This window comes from Calliphora vicina, chromosome 2 (genome assembly GCF_958450345.1).
Source record: "Calliphora vicina chromosome 2, idCalVici1.1, whole genome shotgun sequence".
Lineage (NCBI taxonomy): Eukaryota > Metazoa > Arthropoda > Insecta > Diptera > Calliphoridae > Calliphora > Calliphora vicina.
The window spans coordinates 34,623,919-34,648,367 of NC_088781.1; the positions used below are offsets into that span (position 1 = coordinate 34,623,919).

The following is a 24,449-nucleotide window of genomic DNA, read 5'->3' on the forward strand; positions in this document are numbered from 1 at the left end:
AATCGAATAAAACGAATAAATGTACATATATATTTAAATTTATTAATTTGCTTAAAATTTTTCATAATTTCAAATTTAAATAAGTAATAATGACTCACAAAAATTGTATTGTTTCTGAAATTCTACAAATAACTAAAGACAAAGGGACATTCGGTCACTGTAGATGAGTGTTCCGATAGCTCCTTCTATAAATATATAAATATTACTGCTAGAAGTTACAATTCTAAAAACAAATCTTTCAAAATGTACTTGAACCAATGAAAATAAAAGGTACGGAATAAAATATTCGTTATTTAGCTGGCGAAATATTTGAAGAATCGTAATTAATAATCAAAATATTAACTTAGATTAAAGAGGAGTTGAATGTGGTGGAGAACATGATTTTGAGACGGTCGTCGTATTTATTTTTTGTTATTCTTTAACAATAAAATATTAAAAAAACGACATCAAAACTTCAGTCCTTACTTTAAAAAAAAAATTAAATTATTCGAATAATTCGATTAATTTTAAACGTGTGATCGAATTATTCGAATAAGTTAAAATCTCTTATTCGAACAAGAGAAAAATCGAATAATTCGAATACCCTAGTATGGATATAGCCATCTTAAAAATGAGCAGCAGGTCTTAGCAACGACCACTCTATGGTTTAACTGCCGCAATAGACGACGTTCACTGCAGTTTTGGAGACAATGATCGGTTCTAGCCAGTCCGTAATATTCATAATTGACAGAATATTGGTTCATTTATCCCAAAACCTATCAAACATACAAGTTCGAGATCCATCGAGTCATATATAAGGAGTGACATCGAATAAATCTTAACATACATAAATGTTAATAAAAAGAAACCACTAAATCTACTGTTTTGATTTTTTTATTTGGTTGAAATTATTTTTACAATATCAATCAATAGTGATGAATTTATGAACCTTTTCCGGAAACCCTTCGATGAAGATTTTTATAGTGCTTTCTGTCACTTTGTTCGAACAGGTAGTCCATCTCCGTTTAAAATCTACCACACAAGATTTAACAAGAGCCAAATATCTCTCCACTGGCCTTAGCTCCAGGCACTTTAGAGGATTTTCCTCAATCGGTAATACCACATTATTGTTCTTATACCACTCAAGACCTTGCCAAATCAGGCCAGAAATAAGTGGACACATTAAGAAGCATCCACATTTGTAAACATTCCTTGATGTAAATTTCGGTATTTATAGAGCCCTTTGTAACAAATGTTTGGATTCTTTTGATGCATCTGCATATTTTGAACTTTTTACTGCAGATGCTGAGAACTTTTTGGGAACATTTTCTGCTTTTGGGTCCTAAACTTTTCTACAGCATTCACTCGAACATCAGCAACATAAAAATATTGACCCGGAAGCTGCGAAAAATTTTCCAGAAGATACTTTATATCATCCATTATGTAGCAATTACATTTTTATACCCTACACCACCATAGTGGGGAGGGTATAATGCGTTATTGCAGATGTTTGTAAAACCCAAAAATATTAGTCTAACACCCAGCTTAAAGTATAACGATCGACGTAGAATCACTTTCTAAGTTGATTAAACGATGTCTGTCCTTCCGTCCGTTTGGCTGGTCGGCTGGCTGTCCATGTAGACCTTGTGCGCAGAGTATTTTCAAGATATTTCGATAACATTTTGTAGGTATTATTTTTTAGGCCCAAGGACCAAGCCTATTGTGGCTGGCTGAAATCGGTCCATTATTTCACCTAGCCCCCATACAAATGTCCTCCAGAAATTGGACATTATTGTTCATAAATGTTTAATTTATATATTTATCTCCACAAAATCCACTCCAAATAAGTTTTATGTATTCAAAATTCATGTCACCAAATTTTGTTACGATCGGTCCATAACTAGTCACAGCTCCCATATAGACCCGCTTCCGAAAATCACTTTAACGTGCATAAATCGCTTAAAAATGTTGGTATACACACAAAATTCAACATAGTTAACTTTAGTATAGACATAAATCACACGACCTAATTTCATGATGATCGGTCCATAATTGGTCATAGCTCCCATATAAGGCCCACTTCCGAAAATCACTCAAAAATATAAATTATTGAAATTTTAAAAGAAATTTTTTTTGGTATTATAAGTCGGGATTAACCGACCATACTTTCATACTTGTTTTTATAATATTAGACTTCAATTTCAATTGCAGAGTTCCTGTGAGAAACTTTTCGAGTCTTGTATGTTTTTAAACCTGCATTGGCTTTAACTTTTCGTACCAAATAGTCCAAATACTGAGCTAACCGGACTGCTTTCCTACTGCTTTCCTTAGTGTTGGGAGCTCTTTGGAAAATTCCATTGGACCATTCCTTCTACCTGAACCAGATTTTTTATCAACGGACAATATCTCCCGCTACTGTTTAATAACATTTGAATCAGTTTGACGGCAAACCTTGGATTGTTTAGCCTAGCCAACTTTTTGAAAAACCAATTTGGGTTTTGTTGAAAATATTTAATAATTTTATTACGCACTTTTTTCTCGTCACTAATTTTAATCAAAATAACAATAAATACAAATTATTGATAGTAGACATAATAATTGACATACTTTCAAAGGTAACTGATCAAAAAAAAATCAAATAATCAAAATCAAAAAAATTAAAAATTGAAAGGAAAAACTTTTGTTAAGGTTTTTTTCGATCTTTAGTATAATTAACGCGTATTATTCTATCAGGAATGCTATTTGATACTGCAACGCTTTCGGCTTTGTACAGAGACGTTCGTACATACATGAGAAGTATGATCCACCATTCATTCTGAACTTTCAGTATCAAGAATTGAAAAATGGATGCAGTTATTTCAACTCGATATTACTGCTCTATTAATGTTCTAAGTTTTATGTATATCAAACCTGATTCACAAGAAAATGCTCTTACAATTACAGAGTGTTTAAATAGTTATAAAATTGAGAAGAAGATTATGAAATAATCAGAACCAATACGAACAAACTTACAGCAGATTAAAATATAGTCTTAGTCTAGGAAAAATGTCTTCTATTTCTATTCATCTCATTCCCTGAACGTTTTAGTTAAAGAACTTAACAATGAATTTCTTTATTGCAATTTCCAGCAATAAAATTATAAATTTAACTTTAATTATAAATATTTCTGTTCATACCTTGAATAATTCTAACTTTAGATACAAGTAACAATATACTTTAATAGTTAGGTATGTATATTCGCATATCTAAAAATGCATGTAGCAGATCACGCAAATTTAGAAAGTACAGTGTGACTAAAGTTAAAAGAACCAGAAATGTTAAAAAAAGTACATGCTTTGCATGTCTATTCCAGAAATGTTAATACTTTTCTGCAGTTGCTACACAAATTTCTATAAAAATAAAAAGATAAACATCTAATCCCCAAAATTACACTTGCTTTAGCATTTGTCATATGTCAGTCACAAATTGATATGCTTCATTCGCAATCATAATGGGAAATAGTTCAATATGTGTCCTAATTATATTCTATTCACGCTTGTTGATCACATATTTTTGTATATACATATACATAATCCTTTAGAAGACTAGTAAAATTCAAATATGTAAGTATGTCAGGAAATTGTTTTCAACATACTTAAGACTGTGGCGTTTTTCAAAATTACACAATTCTTATTAATATCACACAGTGCAACGACATTTTGTAGTATGTATAATAATCATACTTAAATACATGGCATGTAATTTCTTTTTAGGGCTTGTCAGTTACAACAACAAAAAAAGAAACACTCATACAATCAGGACGACATAAATACACACACATACAACTACAACACTCGTATATATATGTATGTAGGAGTACAAATTTAAAGGAAAAATAGCAACACTTATTACAGGCTTTCTTGTATTAAGGCCTTAAAATCAGATTCCCTGCTGAAGATATTTTCTCGCAACACCCAGCAGTTAAGCCAGTAGTCAATTTACCCCTTATAGACTATAATTGCCACCAATGTCTGATCACATGGCTGACTCCATTTTATATATTTTGGGTCATTTGACAAGTACATGCTCTTTGTAGTAAAGAGAGAAGTCAATTGGTTATTTTATATATCTCATGTAATCTAGCGTGAAGACACTTGTCACTCAAGTACCTCTAAGTAATCTAGAGAATAGTCGCTTTAGACGTGTATTTTGTAATGCACTTTTTTGTGAGTAATTCGTTTTATACACATTGTGTTGATATAATTATACTGTCCAACAAATTGAGACTTTCTGATTGGAACAGAATAGCGACCCATAATTCTGAAAGGCCATGTTGAGTAAATCATATTTGTAGAATAAACTTATAGTCCAGCAGGTCTGAAATTTTTTAATAATTGAGGGAATTCTTATTGTCAGAGTTATATCGTTGAAGTTTATGGGGATCATTTTCTCTAGGTCTTCTATATAGGAGTCAATTTGACCCTTTTTTCGTGAAAAAAATGCTTTCAAAAAGGACATTTATAGATTAAAATATTTTGATAATTTGAATAATTTGAGCCCGAAAATTCAAGTGGGATCTTCTTAAGGACTATTTTATCTTCTTAAGGACTATTTTATTTTAAATTTCATATCATTCGGATTATAAATTGATTTTGGGCTATTTTTTTAATAAATTTTAAACCGAAGGCGTGTATTTTTGCTTTGTTATCTTTGGTGACCCCCAACGAAATATTTTCCATGAAAAATGTTCGTAGAATATTTTAATCCCTAAATGTCCTTTTTGAAAAGATTTTTTTGACTTTCTCAAAAAAAGGTTCAAATTGGCTCCTAAATAGAGGAGCTAGAGGGTTAAGATCTTTCACAAAAATTATCGTTATAAAATTCCACAATATAACACTGGCAATAGGAATTCTTTCAGACATTAACTTACAATTTCATTTAGTATTATGCTGCCTTCTATCAAAAACCTTTGACCTACTATAAAAAAAATTCAGACCAGTTGGATTTTATGAAGTTTATTCTACAAAAATTATCTACTCAAAATACCCTTTCAGAATTATGGGGTCGCTGTTAGGTTCCAAAAATGCTATTGGACAGTGTTATCGTACAGTTTATTTTTGGCGTGATGTCAATTGCTACTTTATTGTGTTTCAGTAACCTAGAGTGTAGTCACTTTCTGTCTATGAGATATCTTTTTAACTGACAATTAAGCTCAATTTACATACATATTAAAACAAGTAAGAAAGTATGGTCGGTCTTAAATCTAAATGGAAAATTCTGAAATATAATTGGAATATTCTGAAATATAATTAGAAAATTTTGAAATATAATTGGAAATTTCTGAAATTCAATTGCAATTTTCTGAAATATAATTAGAAATTTCGGAAATTCAATTGGAAATGGTGTAAGTATTCTTTATAAACTTCTTTATACAGCTCTTCTGTAGAACATGAGTGTAAAAAGCCTTGATCGGAAATTGCATTTATGGTAAAACCAAAAAAATGCTGGCAGTTACCGATCTTAAAACATGCCAGTCTATAACAGAACTACATTCTCGAAAAGATTGTGAAAAGCCTTGATCGGAAATTACATTTGTGGGAAGGTAAAAAAGACTTAAAAAAGGGAAAAGCCAAACTTTCCATCAGTATGTATACAGAATAAAAAGACCCTCTGTAAGGCATTTCTGTTTGACTCCTTTCTTATAAAGAATAAACGACTACTCATGTATGTAAGTACGTACACCTTTTGATTATTTGGCAAAATGAGAATAAATGTATGCTTTACTGCAGGAAATGTTAAGTGTGGAATTTGTGTAAGACTGCTACTTGAAGGGGTCTTTTTTTATTTTTGCAAGTATTTTATTTTTCAGCTTTCTTATTCGCTGCTGTTTTTAATAATGGAAAAACGAATATTTTAAGCACAAATGATATGAAAAAGTATGCAATAATAATTTGTTGGATTATTTGGAATGAATAGTAAATATAACGTCTGTAGGCGATATAATAATATCTAGGGAAAAAATTATTTAAATTATTTTTTTTAATCTACTAAAAGTAAGCAACAAACAAACTCTGCTGCACTTAAAAATCTCTTCTTATCATAGCTGATTCTCTGGCAATGATAAAATTTTTCGTTTTATTTCCTTTCTTTATACAGAAAATAATTTGATATCATAAACTATAAAAAAAAATATTTAAGCAACGTAGATACATAAAAAATAACAGTTAACAATATTTACCTTAAGATACATAAACCCCTTTGAAATACAACTACAAAGTAAAGCAGTACAGTACATTTTTTAATATAGTTTCCTTTTTTTCTCACACATAAATCCCGTTTTATTTACGTCATTTAGGTAACAAAGTTATTTTTAGACAAGTACCTTCCTTTTTGGTACTTACTACGAATTCTTTTTCTCTCTTCTACTCTGTGATTCGAACATTGTTCAAGGGGTACTGCTGGAAAAAACGTGGCTCATTTGAAATCTGCACGTACTTTACTCAATGGTACATTTATTATTTTTTTATTTTTTCGTAAAGCTTAATAGTGATGCTTTGGGGTAATAAAAATGTAGTGCATGGCTTATAAATGGTATTGAAAATAGTGTTTTTCTTAATAAATATATAATTTTTATAGTTAGCATGATATACATACTTAACAAGTAAAGTATTGTAACAAGTAATTGTAAATTTGCTTTATGATTGTCTTAACTTAAGTTTTAAGATTTTGGAATTGAATAATATAAAAATCTAATGAAAGAAGTATTTACTATATTTGGTATTCTTCAGTTTCTTTAATAATATTGGGTGTATTAAAAATGCGGGTGTATTTACATGCCTTCGAAAATGTAAAAACAAAGTGTTATATCCGAAAAGTTTTGCTTTACTTTTTTAATTTGAAAAAGAGTTCCGCAGCAGCACACAGATTGCTCACCAAAGCTTATGGTGAAATGTGTTCGATCGGTTTCAAAGTGCGAATGATGGTTTGTGCGATTCCACCAACAAATTTCCGCTAATACACCATCGGGAGACTTTTTTCCTCGATATCTGCAAAATTTGTGTTAAAATGTATTGGGAAAAAAAATACATGTATATTAAAAATTACCTCATTTCAAATGGCATTGCAATTTGGTGGTACTGTTCACCTTGTTCGTCTGATTCGGTCGCTAGTTGCTGACCGAAGTAGTCTAGATAATGATGTAGGTAATGAATTTTGAGCGACATATTAACGCCTATTTTAGAAAAAGCATTCACCATTGCGTTAACAGAATAGCTGTCAGACCTAGTTTTACCCAACAACCCGCCAATAACCTCTTTGATTGATTGCCAAGCAATCAATTCGTTTTTATTTAAAATACTATCAAATTCCTGATTTTTGACCAGCTTCCGAATGTCTGGACCATTCACAACACCTAAAGAAAGAAAAGTTATAAAAAAATATATATTTTAATCAAGAAAAATATACTTATTTTGAATGTTTTACCTTCTTTTAATTTACTTTCAGTGGGTCGGGGGAAAATTTTTGCTAAAGTAGTGTAAACTTCATCCCTCTTAACCACAGTTTTCAGAAAACTTTTTACTATACCGAGTTTTATATGTAATGGTGGTAATAAAACTTCAATGACGTTGGCATTCGCATGTTTGCTTAATTCCCTACACTTCTATTCATGATTTGCATATTGATCACCATTATATCTGGAGTCCCAGTCACATAGAAAGCACATGTATTTAATGTATCCAGATTGCAATCCCCGAAGAATTGCTACCACCTTCTATTGTAGTCTACTTCTTGAAGAATAGTTTTTAATGAGTCATACGTCTCTTTCGTTTCTACACTATAGGCAATTGGTACCGATGGTTTTGAGTTTGTTTGATGGAGCAGCACTGCTTTTAAACTGGTTTTGGAGCTATCAATAAAAAGTCTCCACTCAGCCGCATTGTAACCAATATCCATTTGGCTCATTAGTTTATCCACATCCAAGTCTAAAAGTATTGAGTAACTACTTTTGAGTATTGAGTACTCAAACAATATGGCAAATACTCGATACCCACTACTCAATACTTTTACAGCAATATTTAGTAATTCTCCAAAAATTGTAATTGCGTATCTAAGTACCAAAAACTATAAAAATAAAAAAATAAATCTGCAAAAACTGTTAAAATTAATGAATTTTAAGTATATTAGGACTAGAACATTCAACTAAAATTACTTTATATAAATATTGACTTACTTCAATAGATTATTCAGAAAATATATATAAAAAATTTTTACTCAAAAAAGCTGAACTTTAAAGGCGAATAACTTTAAAACACGAGCTAACTTTTAAAAACCCTATGGGGGTTTTGGTATTCTAATTATCTACTTTCATTTCCCGTTGGTCTCATTCGGGAAAGATTTTCTTGTTGCACAGTGTTATCGTACTTGTGATTCTCAGGGCAAGATAATTCAGTGTGATGTATATTGAAGTAAAAATGTCAAGTTATTTTCTTTAAAACTTTGAAAAATATGTGTATATACAGGAAATGATCTCCTTACTATTTACGCAACCAACATACTACCGAAAAGGAAATATATATATACCTCTGTGTTCCAATATTTCAAAGCTGTGTGTACCAAATTTTCAAGCTACTCGAAAACGTATAGGAGAGAACGAAAATGCTTACTCTATTCCATTCTACTCTATCTATCATCGAAATGTGTTTCCTGTCCCAAAGTTTTGATGATAATATAATTAAAACAATTCTTAAAAAAAAAGTATTTTTGTAACCAAACCTGATGAATACCAATATGAAAATTAATTTCTGATTGATATCTAGCCGGCCACTGAATCGCACATTAATGTTACCTTATTATATTTAACCAATATTTCTAACGGAACAACTCACTTCACTAAGGAGTCCTTTGCTTAAATTATCTTTTTCAAGTGGTCTTTTTTACACCAAAACCATCAACAGCAGCATTGTAGATAACAATAACTTTGTTCAAAACTTTTTCTTAAACTTTTCGAAAATGCACTTCAATATTTCTGTTACTAAAGTGTATAATTTCTATTCTAGTTTGCATTTAAATGAATGGGAAAAGGTTAAAGGTCAATTAAAATTTTACATTGTTAATGAATACTAAAGTATGAAAGCAAAATTTAAAGTTTTTATGATAACTTCAATAATGGGTTACATAAATGAAGATTTAGTATATGACATGAAAATTTATGTTTTTGTTTTATAGTTTCCGAAATATGAAGGAAATATATAGCAGCACTTGCAATAATATACTATTAAACAGCTTTAAGCTACAAAGAAGTATCTACTATAAAACTTCACAGCGTAGATTTCAGCTGGCAAGACTTTTTTCATTATATGGCATTTAAAAAGTTTAAATAAAGATTAATATATTTTGTATCGAGATATTTACTACCACAAAAATATTTTTTTTGTCGTCTTCTTTTACTGTGTATTCATATAATAAGTTTAACAATTTATTTCATTTAATTAATTGTTTTCACTGAAATTTATTTGAGAAGTTATTTTTTTAAACAAACATTTGTTATTAATTTCATTTTTCAGCACATTTATTTCTGCTAACTTTTGCAAAAATTTTGTGGGAAATGACTAATTGCAATTTATGCCACTTCCAAAAAAAAAATTATATAAAATAAAAACAAACAATGAACAGAACATACAAGTTATGAATATGTTTTATATTTAAAACAAGTTCGGATGAGAGCAGAATGAATGAATGAATTTAACTTTAAACAAATAAATGAGGTTTTCCGAAAACATAATTAAATTATCATAATACAAGACATAAAGTCAAATAGTAACATATGGGGGAAAACATACTAATTTTTTAAAACAGATATTAAATTATGAAAAATCATTATTTAATATTTCCAAAGGCAAACAATTTGTCAATGATATTAAAACAAAAATGAAGAAAATTTAAATTGAACTTTAAAAGAGCAAAAATATAGTTACACATGTTTACTGCAACCATTTCAAAATTTTTACAACAATATTATGGTCACTGCAATTATGTATATGATTGCGGTAACCATAATATGGTAAATTTACGTTTCACATGATTATAGCAATCATATATATGATTGCAGTAAAAGAATATATGTTTGTGACAACCATTTTTATGATGAAGGATTTACTATATTATGTTGTTCTCGACATGATTCATCATAGCCATAAACATATATTTATTTACTACAATCATATGTATGATAGCGGAAATCATGAGAATCTTAAATTTGGCATCTAATGTGAATATAATATTGTTAAAAAAAACTTGTCCAAAATGTTAAATGGTTAAAGTAAAATATATTTTTCCTCAGGTTGCATATGAAATGTCTAACATGTAAAAAACTGATAACCAAAACATTCAATTACATCATGAAATTACTTCTTTCCAAACCAAATAATTCATGGAATACCCCATATATACACTGCACAGTGTGTATAGTATATTAAAACCCTTAATTCGGTTGTGTTTGTGGCCCAATTTTGTGTAGTATTTTATTTTTGCAACGCCAAATAGTGTTTTTTTTTGAGGTCATTACGTTGTGTTGCTTTACGTGCAGTACATTGTATAATAATTCTAGTCCATCTGTATGTATATGCGTATGTATTTATGTGTATACATTTAGATCGAGATTATAAGTAGTACATGTACACTTGGCTATAGTAAATATACATTTACTTATGTATACATACAATACATACTTTACACAAGTAGCTTTACAAAACTGCTATTTCATACTCTACTTACTTGCAGAAAAATATAATTTCAAATTTGTGTATTTAAATAATTTTTTTTGTTTTTTACTGTTACTCTTAGTCTTCATTTGAAATTGAAAATTTAAAGTTTTTTGCTGACCATTGCAGAAACATAATTTATGCAGTTTCTTTAAGGTATGATATCTTATTGGGAATATATATTAGAGTGCTTCAAAACTGTATGAAAAAATCGTAGAAAATTCTGGCGGTGTTTAGCTATTAGTGTATTATGCTGCATAAACCCTTATGTTTGGAAATTTATTTCGTTTAGAATAACGAAAATTAATGCTAATCCATTTTTTTCATATGAATTTTATGTTTTTAAATTAATTAATCTAGAAAATTCAAGATTAAAAGTATCATTTATTATTTTCTGTGTTCTAACTTCATTCATGGTCATATGAGCTTAATTTGTTTTTTTAGTTTCATTTAATCTCACAAAAATCAGTATTAGTTTTATTTCATTCATTATTATAGATAACTCAAAAAGTACCATTCGAAGAATAAAAAGTTCTATAAAGTGGATTTTCAATCATTCAGTGCAATATATGGATTATTTCATGTTTATAGCTTCATTATTATAGATAATTGAAAAATTACCACAATGTTTATCATTCTCACTACAATTAGCATTAATTTTATTTTTCAAAAATTCTAAAAGCAATTCTGATTGCAGATTTCTATTCATTCAGTACCATATATGCACAATTTCACGTTTATGGATTTATTCTTATAGAAAATTCAAAAAATACCATTATAAAAAAAGAAAAAAGTACCACCAAATTCACAATTTGGTAGATTTTAACATTTCCAAGATCATATGTGTAAACTTTCAAAATTCTTGGTTTATTATTATAAAAAATTCAAAAAGTACTATTGGAATAAAGAAAAAGTACCATAAAGACCACAAGTGGCTTTACACTCAGTCTGTATCTAATATTTATGCGTTCTCACTTTATACATTGAAATTCTAAAAGTACCATTAGAATAACAATAAGTACCTTGTGAAATAATAAATAATACGAACCATAACTACTTAAGCTCATGTTTCTAGGTTTATTTTTGTATAAAAATCCAAAAGTATCATTAAGTTTCCTTTTCTGGGTTGTCACTTATTCAGGAGCTCTGGAAGCCTAGTTTTTTTTAAATAAATTCAATGAAATGTATATAAAATATCGAAAAAAGATCCATTAGCTCTCCCTTTTTGGTGCCTTAGAACCATTAAGGCCTTTTGTTCTAACGTATATGTGACAAGTTCAATAATTTATTAAATTAGTACCATTAAGAAACGTACAAATCTCCCCTATCCCCTTGAACACCCATCAAGATTGCAATTTCAAAATACTCGCTTTTGTTTTTTTGTAAAGAATAGAATATATTAGGAGAATCCATATCAAAACGGACATAAAACAGCTATTTTCGGATTTGATGTCTTCGATTTTAAAGAATTTTATCACACATATTACCGTTCCAAAGGGTTCCTCGAATCTATGACTATTTCAACAGAGAACCTTTCCCTTTCAAAAATATCGCGATTTGTAAATTGAAAAATTTGTTAAAATTGTCTAAAATTATATACACATAATTGACCATAACTTTGAAGGTACTCATAGTCCAATATATTTTTTGATTCCATTTTAAAGGCAAAGATATTGTCCTTAAAATGTTGTGAATAAAATTGTTAACTTCCAAAAGGTTATAGGTCAATTTTCGGAGTATATATTTCAATGTAAAAATATCAATGATCGCGGTGTTAAAAATTCAAAAAGAACATGGTATGAGAACACCTATACTCTCTACTGTATTCGTGCAAAATAATTTCGATGGAGACTGGATTAATTCAGGAGTTGCAATGAAAAACGTTATTAAAAGTATGTTTTTCATATAAATTCGTATGGATTCCGTTCCAAAAGAATTGCACATATTTTGAGGCAAAGAAAGAATCAAATCAATTTCGGATACTCTGTTCTGAAGTGAGGCGTATCCCAAAGAGATTGTTATGATTCGATCGAAACAAATATTAGTCGGACTTGGCAAGGTCTGGACTATAAAGAGGGTGAGGAGAACTTCCCAACCACTTCATTATAAATAGTTTTTTTACAGGTATTGCATAATGTGGACGAGCGTTGTCAAGATGATTAGGGCTTCATGTTTGGCCTCATATTCTGGGCATTTTTTTTTTTGGCAAATTGTTACTTCAAATAAATCAGTTGCATTTGGTACCTATGATGGTCTGGCCAGATTTCAACAGCTCGCAATAGATAGGACCGTTTTGGTCCCATCAAATACAGATAATTACCTTAGCGCCATGGATATTTGGCATTAGAGTCGATTTGGCTGCAGAGAAAAAATATAGTTGTACATGTTTACTGTAACCATTTCAAAATTTTTACAAGTTTGGTTGACCGATATTTCACGTATGATTTTTTTTATAGCGTTCAAGAATCATTTCGGACATGCAAGAATTCTACTACATACAAACGTTTTAAAATTTCTGCTTGGTTTTGCAAGCTCCTGTTGAGTTTGACAACAATCTTCATGGAGTAATGCCTTCAATTATTGGACATCAAACTTTTTTGGCTCGCCTGGGCAATCTCCGTGTCAAAAACAACACTTCTGAACCGATTATTTGTTTGGTTCACCAGTGGTGATTTTGCTCTTTGAAACCGGTATAACACATTCACCATAAGCTTTGGTGAGCAATCGGTGTACTTCAGCAACACTTATTTCAAATTAAATAACTAAAGCAAAACTTCCCGCATATGACAATTCGTTGGTACAAAATTCGACATTTTCGAAGCAAAAAAACTTTCATGTTTACACTATAATATTCAATAACTAAGTGAGAATAAATGACAACGCGGGTTTTATAAATCGCTCATTTTTAAGACATAAACCCAATATTATAGAAAATTCAAAAAGTACTAGGCCACCAAATAACTTACATACTTGATTTATACGTCAATATAACCGCTATAGTCCAACTTAGATTTCCATGTCAAATTGAGAAAATTGTCCCACAAAAGCTAAAAACCTCGCCTACCTTGTTATACCCTTCACCTTCGTGAGAAGGGTATATGAAAGTTTGTCATTCCACAATATAATTTTCCGACCCTATAGTGTATATATGTATATTCTGGATCCTTATAGATAGCGGATTCAATTATGCCATGTCCATCTGTCTGTCTGTTCAAATCAATTTTCTGAAGAATCCAGATATCTTCGGGATCCAAATCATCAATAATTCTGTCAGATATGCTTTCGAGAAGTTTCCTATTTAAAATCAACAAAATCGGTTTCTTCACCAAAAAAAAAATTAAAAAACTAATTTTTTTTAAAATTTAAAAAAAAATATTAAATAACAATTCGAAAAAAAAATTTTTCCAAAAAATTAAAAAAAAATAAATTTTGTCTTCCTAAAAATATTTAAAATTTGTATTTTGAAGTATAATTTGGTGAAGGGTATATAAGATTCGGCACAACCGAATATACCTCTCTTACTTGTTTTTTCATGTTGTTCGTCCGACGTTTTAAAATTAAAATTTGAATAGGGCCTAAACGAGGAGTCTTTCAAAAGCAAATAAACAACCAATTAGGTAGTGATAATAATGGAATTTTTGTAGAATAATTTGTCTGAATCAAATATGTCACAAAAATGAATAAATTCTTTTAAATACTGCCATAAACTATGTACTACATAAGCTTCTTTCGTACGCTGTTTGTACTTACAAATGTTAAAAATTGTGGTTGGGTTGTAATACCATGCTGACTTGGTAACAAAAAACATTTTTGCCAGAGTTTCTGAATTTATGTGAACTATTGAGTGTGTATTATAATTGTTTTTATTTTTGTTGTTGATAAACGATCTAGGATATTTCCTATAAGTAATTCTTATTTTACATAATATACTTTGTTTTTGGCAGTTCACAGGATTATTGTGTTTTTCTGGCTTCATTTGTTTTTTGTTTTAAAAAAAAGCTATATTATATTTGTGTACTATATTTGCAAGTACAGAAATATTTACAATGTTTCGACATGACTGGTAAAATAATTTCTAAAGTGTAGTAAGAATTCAGGACAATAAGTTGTGCCACACTTTTTCTGTAGAATGTTTAAGACACTTGTGTTGCTGTGTAATGTAAGAAAGCATGTCATTTTGGTGTGCAAATGACAGCTGTAATTGTGCTACAAAGTTACTAATTAAATTTTGAAACAGATTTTGAAACAAGGATTAATAAAAATATTGAATACAAATAACTTAGTTAAGTTTTGTGTGCTAAATTTGGAAAATGATTTTATTTTATAAAATGGTTTGTTAACAAATTAAAGCCTTTTGATAGGATCCATATGAATTTTTTAATCTGTTTAATTTTTGTCTGCCAAATTTATATAAAAAATATTTTTTTTTTAAAATGGGTTGTAATTTATGATAATTTTTGAAGGAGAATTGTTCGAATTTTGTTCATAAATGTAGCGAGTTTTTGGTTATTTCAATATCTCTTACTATGGTAGGGCTTGATATTGGCCTGATTAAACATATTATGATTGTAATGGAAAGAGCCCTCTACATACGGTCCATGATAGTTATTATTCTGTTGGATTCTATTATTAGTTTGACAGCCACTAGGGGTTGTAACTGTAGCAGCACTGTCATCTACAGTAGCAGGAGGTCCAGAAGTGGAAGATTTGTAAGGAGTTGTAGTGGAATCAGGTGGTGTAGTACTCATTTCTGTTGTTGAAGCCTCTGTAGTATCAGTAGTACTAAGACTGAAATCATTATCATCAACTGAAGCGGGAGGAGTGGTCTTGGTGGAAGAGGACGAAGTGGTAGTCTCCGATGAGGAAGTAGTTGTAGGTGTTGAAGGAGTAGTAGTAGGTGCTGAAGGAGTGGTAGTGGGTGTGGGAGTATTAGAGCAAACTCCCGAAGAAACAATGACCCAGTCTACAAAAACATGTATAAGAAAATGCTTAAGAAATAATATTAAATTTAATATGTACTTACTTTTCCCTGTTACAATTTTCTCCACCTCCAAAGCTAAAGCACTTGAAAAAGTACGAAAATCATCTTTGAATTTAGCACATACTTCAGGTTTGGGACAAATGCCAAAACTATAAAAACTCCAACCTAAAATTCACATAAAAATTCAAGTAATTTTCTGTTACATAAAAATGAAACCAAACTAAAACATACCTGAACCTTTAGCAATTTCAGCATTAAATTGTGTTAGATTGTTAAAAGTTTTCCATACCCCATTAAGTATACCACAAACTGGTTCATTGCTGCAAGGGGTAGAAGGCATGGGAGCTGAAGTTGTGGTAGTAACAGGGGCCGGAATATGAGGGCAAACTCCAGTGAATAGTTTCACCCAATCTTCCAAACAAAACATAATTTCTATATACGATTTTATAAATATTTATTACTGAAACTTACTTTTGCCAGTAATTAAATTTTCCACCTCTAAAGCCAACACATTGGCAAAAGTTCTCAGTTGATTTTGATAAGTAGCACATACGGGTTCCACAGGTTCTGGCAAGGGTTTTTGCGGCTTAGGACAAACACCATAGCTATGAAAATTCCACGCTTAAATATCACAAAATAAATATTTTTAATCTTTTCCTGTTCAATTTTCCAAAAAATACTTACCAATTCCTTGACTTATTTCATTCTTAAACTCATATATATTTGCAAAAGTTTTCCAAATTCCATTATATATTGCACACACTGCTCCATTTGTGTTGGGATACTGCGGAGGACTTTGTGGTTTAACAACATAGTTATTATGATGATGATAAACAATCGGTTTGCTGTATGAGGGATAATTATGTGCTGGCATATTGTAGCTATCATAATTATAGCCGTCATATTGCAGCAAATTAGCTGCGCTGGCCACAACTACACTAAATAGAACTATAAACTTCATTACGATTGCTAAAGCAAAGGGTGGCTAGCACTTAATGTTGTCTTTAGTTTAGTTCCAGAGGCTATTTAAACAATTTAATTCATTAATGCTTCATAAACAAGCAAGTGTTTCTTTATGTCAAGATTATTCATCAAAAACTACAAAAGAAAGATGTACGTGCTTCATTCAATGGTTCCGCCAGCGAATGAAAGAAAGAAGATTATGATTTTATATTTTAATCAATAAGTGAAAATCGTTAAAAGAAATATTCTTATCAGAGAATTAAAATAAATACAATACGTTTTTTACACTTTCTTTAGTGAATGAGCGTCTTTAGTCAGAAGACTTAAACGGAAAATGAAATTAACTGATATGATTTATAACTTCAATTGCATCAGTTATAAGTATGAGATTAAGATTTCGATTTTTTTATATTTTTTGAACTAATTTGTATTTAACTGTAACTTCAGTTTTCAAGAAGTGTATTTAATATATAGAATTATATGAAAATGTTTCTTTTCCACTAGTATTTATCCCGTTATCATATTTTTAGGTTCATAATAGCAAATCCAAACATCCTTTTTTAAAAATCTCATCAATTCTACTACTCACGATGATTTTTTGTATAAAGGACGTAACTCATTTTCATATTAAGGTTTTTAATTCAAAAATTTTATACTAAAATGCAGTTGTTAAACAAATGTTCATGTCTTAGGTTTTCTGGTTTATAACCACTCGAAAAATAGCTTCAAAGAAATTTGTATTCTACGAGCTTTCTTAAGTTTTACGCAGTTTTATTCTTCTAGTATTATTCCTAAGTACCATAATTTAATAAAACTCGAAGGGTACATATCTGTCATTTATTCTCACTTAGTTATTGAAAATTATAGTGTAAACAAAAAAGTTTTTTTTCCTTCCAAAATGTCGAATTTTATACCAACAAAGCGTCATATGCGCGAAGTTTTGCTTTACTTCTTTAGTTTAAAAAAAAAGTGCAGCTGAAGCACATTTTTGGTGAATGTGCTCCATTGGTTTCATCGTGCGATAGGAAAAGATCGCCCAGGCCAACCAAACAAGTTTGAAGACCAAGAACTGCAGGTATTACTCCATGAAGATTGTTGTCAAATTCAACAAGAGCTTGCAAAATAATTGGTAGCAGTATCAAAACGTTTGCGTGAAGCAGGATTCATCCAAAAGCAGGTAGATTGGAATCATTATTAGCGATGAAGAATGGATCCATTACGATAACCCGAATCGTAGGAGATCGTATGTGAAGCCCGGCCAACCAGCCAAATCGACACAAAAGCCAATATGCATAGCGCTAAGGCAATGCTCTGTATTTGGTGGGACCAAAAGGATTCTACCTGTACAACTGAACGCAACTGATTTGTTTGAAGCGAGAATTTGCCGAAAAATGCCCACAATACTCGATCAGCTATTAAACCGTAATATTCTATCATGACAACGTTCGGCCACATATTGCAATACACGTTAAAAAGTATTTAGAATGAAGTGGTTGGAATCCTCACTTTATAGTCCAGACCGTTCCCCGTCCGACGACTATTAAACTATTAAACATTTTCAACAAAACCCAACTTAGTCCTAGAAAAAGTTGGACAAACAATCAGGTCTGTCGTCAAACTGATTCCAATGTTATTGAACAGTATCGGGAGAACTTGTCCGTTGACAGAAAACCTGAATCAGGTAGAGGGAATGGTCCACATGATATTTCTAAGGTCAATAAATAGAAAGCAACACATCCAGTACAAAAGCAGTCGGGTTAGCACTGTAGTCGGACTAGTTGGTACTAAAATTTAAAAGGTTTAAAAACTTTCCTGATATATATAATATGCAGATGCGGCAAAAGAAGCCAAACATTTGTTACAAAGGGCAATATAAATACCGAAATTTATATGGTAAGCAAGGTCTTGAGTGGTAAAAGAACAATAATGTGGCATTTGTTCTAAGAGAGGCAAATCCTCCAAACTGCTTGGAGCTTAGACCAGTGGAGAGATATTGGGCTCTTGTTAAAAGAGAACTGCAAAAATGTGTCTTGTTTGAACAAAGTGATAAAAAGCAATATAAAAGCCTTAATGGAAGGGTTTCCGGGAAAGCTTCATTAATTCATCACTATTGATTAGAACTATATTTTTTGTAAGTTGTAATAATAATTTCAATCTAATCTTATATTTCAAAATACAAATTTTAAATATTTTTAGGTAAACAAAATTTATTTTTTTTATCTAAAGTTGTTTTTTGGAGGATTTGCCTTTTTTAGAAAAAAAAAATTTTCGGATTATTTTTTTAAATTTAAAAAAAAAAATTAAAATTTAAAAATTTTGTTTTTAATATTTTTGTTGAAAAAAAAAATTCGGGTTAAAAAATATTTTTTCCGATTTGGACCCATTGTAGGTCCAACTTACTATGGTCTTATATTCGTCGTTGCAAAGTTCTTTGAAATATATATCATTAGATATCCATATTGTCTATATTAATGACTTAGTAATCCAGATATAGGTCAAAAATAGGTAAAAAATCGAGGTTGTCCTGGTTTTTTCTTATATCTCAGCCATTTGTCGACCGATTTTCTCGATTTTAAACAGCAACCGAGCCGGAAGAATTCCGGCGGCTTCGGAAAGTTGATTTCAACAGACAGACGGACATGGCATAATCGACTCCGCTATCTATAAGGATCCAGAATATATATACTTTATAGGGTCGGAAAATTAAATTGTGGAAATTACAAACGGAATGACAATCTTATATATACCCATCTCACTAAGGTGAAGGGTCTAATAATCAAAACTGTAGATTTAGTGGTTTATTGTTTTATTAATATTTATGTATGTTAAGATTTTTTCGATCGCACTCCTTAGTTAGGGAAACCAAAATCAGTTTTCTTTCGCTTAAAATGCGAACGAAATCATTCATTCGATATTGTGAAACACGCTATATTTTTTTTTTGAGTATTTCGGATACTTTGGTCCTTAGGACAATATTAAACACATTGGTGTAAATGTTGTGTATTTTGGTCGTGTATTTTGGACATAAGAGTCATAGCTCATTCGACTTATGCAGACGTAATGACAACTGAAATTGGCCGCAGCGAACCATGAAATGCTAGAAGTAAAATTATTATTTTGCCATATTTTGCAATCATTACCAGAAAATGAACTTAATTTTGTTTAAAAAATATAGTAGCAATATTTGACTATGTTGGTATATTTTTCATTTACTAATAGACAAAAAATGTGCAAGATTTTATTTAAACAACTATTCTATTTTTACCACAATCTCTTTTATTTTTATAGACACACAATAAAATTTTGAAATAAAAATAAAACGAAAATCTCTATTTAATCAAGAAATGTTTAAAGTAATAAACATTTATTTCATTGTGCTAATGTGTTTTTATTTATTTTATCTTTGCAGTTGCTGAACCATACACATCCATCATCATCTTTTCCATCAATTCATGCTCATACAACAACTTGAGTAGTAGTACTTGAGAAGATACAATACAACAATAGCAATAATAACAACAACAACAACAACGTCATCAACAACAAACAAAATAAACGTCACAATTATAAAAATCTCAAAGGAGAATGGCAGCCGGGCTACAAAACGAATGACTTAAAAATAAAAACAAACAAAAGAAAAACTAAATTAAGTTGAAAAACAAAAATAAAGCGGAAAAAAGGAACTTTTTCTATTAAATAAAGTGGAAAAATCGAAAGAAAATTAACAAAAATAAACAAATTATTGTTACTATAATAAAAATAAATAAACAAAAAAAAAACAAAAATAGAACATGATTAATAATGGAAAAGATAGTTATAGCATAGAAACTGAATATTGCTGACACAGAACACAAATGACAGACAGACAGATAACTAGATGGTTAAATAGCTGAATAAAAAAAATAAATAAAAATAGAAAGTTAAATTTATCATCAGACACTAATCAGCATAATAATAAATCCTTAGTAGTTAAAGCAAAAAAGACAAAAGGCAAGAAATCAGTTAAAACATTAAAGAAAATATTACAAAACAACAGCAGAAAAAAAAATGTTGTAAATTAACAATAACCACAAGTATAAACAAACATACATATTTAACATTTAAACTTATATTGTGTTCTTAAATTAACAAAGAAAATAACAAAAAATACTGTAGCAAATATTAAGATGGATGACGCCATGAACATGTCCCTGGTGCCAAGGGAAGAATGCATGAATGCCATTATAAAGCCAGTAAATATGATTGATAATTCTACAGCAGTTAGTTTTCAAAAAAATCCAATTATTACCACAACATCATCAACGCCAACAAATGTCAATTCAAATACTCAACATTTAACAAATACATCACACTTACAACAACAACATCTGCAGCAGCAGCAACAGCAGCCACAACAACAACAACATAATCAGTTGCCTTTGCAACCAGTCAACTTTGTGGGGAATAATTTAAAGAACGGCATCTTAAGTTATGGGTAAGTTTTTTTTTACTTTTAAGTATCCCCAAAAAAATATGTTGCATATGTTTAAGGCTTATAAAAAATAGCATACTTATGGGATGGTTTGTAAACGTTTGTATGTTATAAATAATTTTTAAGTGGTTGGAGTGGTTATTCTTTTCCATATGACTGCCTTAAGTTAATTAATAATATTTGAGGTTTATTCAAATATTTTGTGCCCCTCGTATGTTTTTCCTTTCTCCAGAATTGCTGTTTAGTCATGTGTATTTAAGAGAAGTTGTTAAAGTAAAAGTGAATTCTTTTTTCGAGAACATATGTTAAAAAAAGAATTTAAATCTTTATAAAGAGTGTTTTTGAGATGAGGTGTATTTATATAAGAATTTTGTGATAAATAGTATAGAAATATGATTCAATATTGTTTCACAGACGTAATTTAAACCCACTACAATGCCAAACTAAGCTATACCTCTTTCGTCCAGGTAGCAAAGAGATGAATTAGGTTATTGGTAAAAGCATATTATTGCGTGTATCATTTCAAAAATTGAGATCTTTTTTTATTTTTATACTTTATTTTGAAACATTTGTACAGTATAAATGTATTCAAAGTATTGGCCATTGTTAGCTGTGACCATTTCCCATCTTTTTGGCAACATATGGATTACGAGCCAAAATAACTGCTCATCTCAAGCCAATATCGGATACTCCGTTCCAAAGTGAAGCATATCCCAGGGAGACCATTCTCCATCGATCGAAACAAATAGCATTCGGACGGGGCAAGATCTGGACTGTAAGACTCAAAAATTCCCAACCACTTCATTCTAAATAGTTTTAGCATGTAATGCATAATGTGGCCGAGCGTTGTCATGACGGAATATTACGGTTTTATGACCGGCCGCGTATTCTGAGCGTTTTTCGGCAAATGTTCGCTTCAAACTAATCATTTGCGTACATGTTTCATGTGATGTTCTGGCCAGACCGTGGGACCAGGCACCGTAAATAACGGTTATCCAGAAAATTTATAGTGATATTAAAAAATGATCTCTAGTCCAGAGTTAACCGTTATTCTTCAACATAAAAGTAAATAGTCGTTATTAAAAAAACTCATTTGAGGAGTTTTATTTTTCCAGTCAGAAAATAGAACTCTTTTCGTTTATTTTCCACTTTTTTCTTTCTTTAATGAGTCTCTCTGATATAATGTTTGTAGTAATTTATTTGTTTAAGAAAAAACGAAACAACATCAATTTGAAAATAGGAATCAAACAATAAGAAATTAAAATCCCACTTGATTTTATTTTAATGACAATTTATTCAATTGCAATACAAATTGTGAAACACCTTCCAGCCGAAAGCATTAGGTGGCAATTTACATAAAATGAGTTTTTTTCTGACGGGAAAAATAAAACACCTCAAAAGACTTTTATTTTATATCGGTAAAAATAAAACTCCTGAATTGAGTTTTTATCTGACGGGAAAAATAAAACTCCTCAAATGAGTTTTTTTTATGAATTCTATTTAAAACTCTTTTTTAAGAGTTTCATGCGAACTTTTATTTTTACGTTGAATAATAACTGTTTTAATTTTTAAATTACAATCATTACGGTCACTGGATACGACCCATTTGCTCCAACGTAATACAGAGCATTACCTTAGCGGTACATATATCGTATCAAATACGATCTCTTACACTTTGGGTTAAAGTAATGAATCTATTTTTAATCACAAGTAATGATTCTGTGCAAAATTGATATTCTTTTATAGCGTTCAAGAATAATTTCAGACATGAAAAATCGTCTTTCTTCAATTCGTATGTTACCCAATTCCACAGCTTTTGGATGAATCGTGCTGCTTGCAAACATTTGTTGACTTTGACAAATATCTTTGGTCTTCACCCTTTTTTGGCCGGCATGGGCGGTTTTTATCATTCGTGTCAAAATCAGCATTTCTGATCCGCTCATACCATATCTTACACATTGAAACCTATGGAACACATTCACCGTAACCTCCGGTGAGCAATCGGTGTGCTTCAGCGGTATTTTTTTTCAAATTAAAGAACTAAAGCTTCCCGCATATAATGCTTTGTTGGCGCAATATTAGACATTTTAGAAGCAAAAAGTATTTTGTTGTTTACACTACAGTGTTCAATAACTAAGTGAGAATAAATGACAGATATGTACCCTTCAAAATGAGACATAAGTTATTAAAAACAAAAACCGTGTTAAAAGGATACGCCATCTATTGTAAATCCCTCAACGCAAACTTATTTCTATTTTCATATTCAACATGTTAAATTAAAACAAATAAAAATCAAGGTCAAAACTTGTAGACTTCTGCTATCTGTGTTCATAAGCAAAACTTCACAATCTTTCAATCAAAATAAAGTTTAAAAACTCATCTCACTATACATGTCAAATAATAATGACTGCTACTTTCAGTGTAGCCAAAATGACACCTCAAGTTGAAGCATCCTGTCAATTCACAGTATTTTGTATATATACTTTATATATTTGTGTATATAAATATTATAATGGCCCCCCAAAAAAGATTGTTTTTCTAAGAAATTACAAAAAGTAACCCAATTATCAATTTAATTTTCTAAAAAAAATTGTGTATAATTCTTTCCAATATATTATAAATTATACCAAAATTAAGTATCCTTACTTAGAAATAAGTAATAAAAAAACCAAACTACACTTCGATATTAGTTTAGAACTTAAACAGCTGTCTTGTTTTGGTGAGTCCTCCTAATGTTCTTATATAAAAAGTCAAGTGATACATTTTGAAAATGTAATGTGAAAAATATGTATTAAAAAATAACATAAATTCTATAGCATACTTTGGAGTGAAGTTTCCTTTTTCCGCTGGTTTGAGTATTATTTGAATTGTAACAGCACACACTTACCATCGCACATCTCTACTTGAACACACATGTGGCTTAGTAATTTAAGTATTTCCATATAAAAAAAATAAATTTATTATCTGCTGAAAATGTTAAATTAACATGAAACATTATAGAAATAAAAGTAGAATAGAATATTTTCATACACATAAGATGAGCATGTAAAAAACCCTACAATAAAAGAATTATATAAGCAATTATATAATGATACAATTATCATAGAAAATTTTATATATTATTTCGTTTGCTATATATTACATAGAAAAACCCTGCATAGTGGGAAACATTTTTCACGCATACTTAAGTATCAATTTATATTTGTTTCCTTGACGTTCAACCATTGTCTCTAGTAAAACATGTGAAATGTTAATATTTATCTCAAGGTTAAAATTATGAAGGAAATTCTTATAAACCATAAGGAATAAAGGTAAA

The 24,449-nt window shown here is 30.1% G+C and overlaps 1 protein-coding gene across 2 annotated transcripts in view; it reads left to right on the top strand.

Annotated features, from left to right (window-relative positions):
- The window catches only part of Atet (ABC transporter expressed in trachea), a 126,944-nt gene that overhangs the window by 23,273 nt on the left and 79,222 nt on the right, over positions 1-24,449 (top strand). For both annotated transcript variants that reach the window (XM_065502706.1, XM_065502707.1), the window contains exon 2: positions 20,072-21,136. In XM_065502706.1, the coding sequence (XP_065358778.1) occupies positions 20,829-21,136 (308 nt within the window). In that variant the 5' untranslated portion in view covers positions 20,072-20,828. The remainder of the gene's footprint in view (positions 1-20,071; positions 21,137-24,449) is intronic.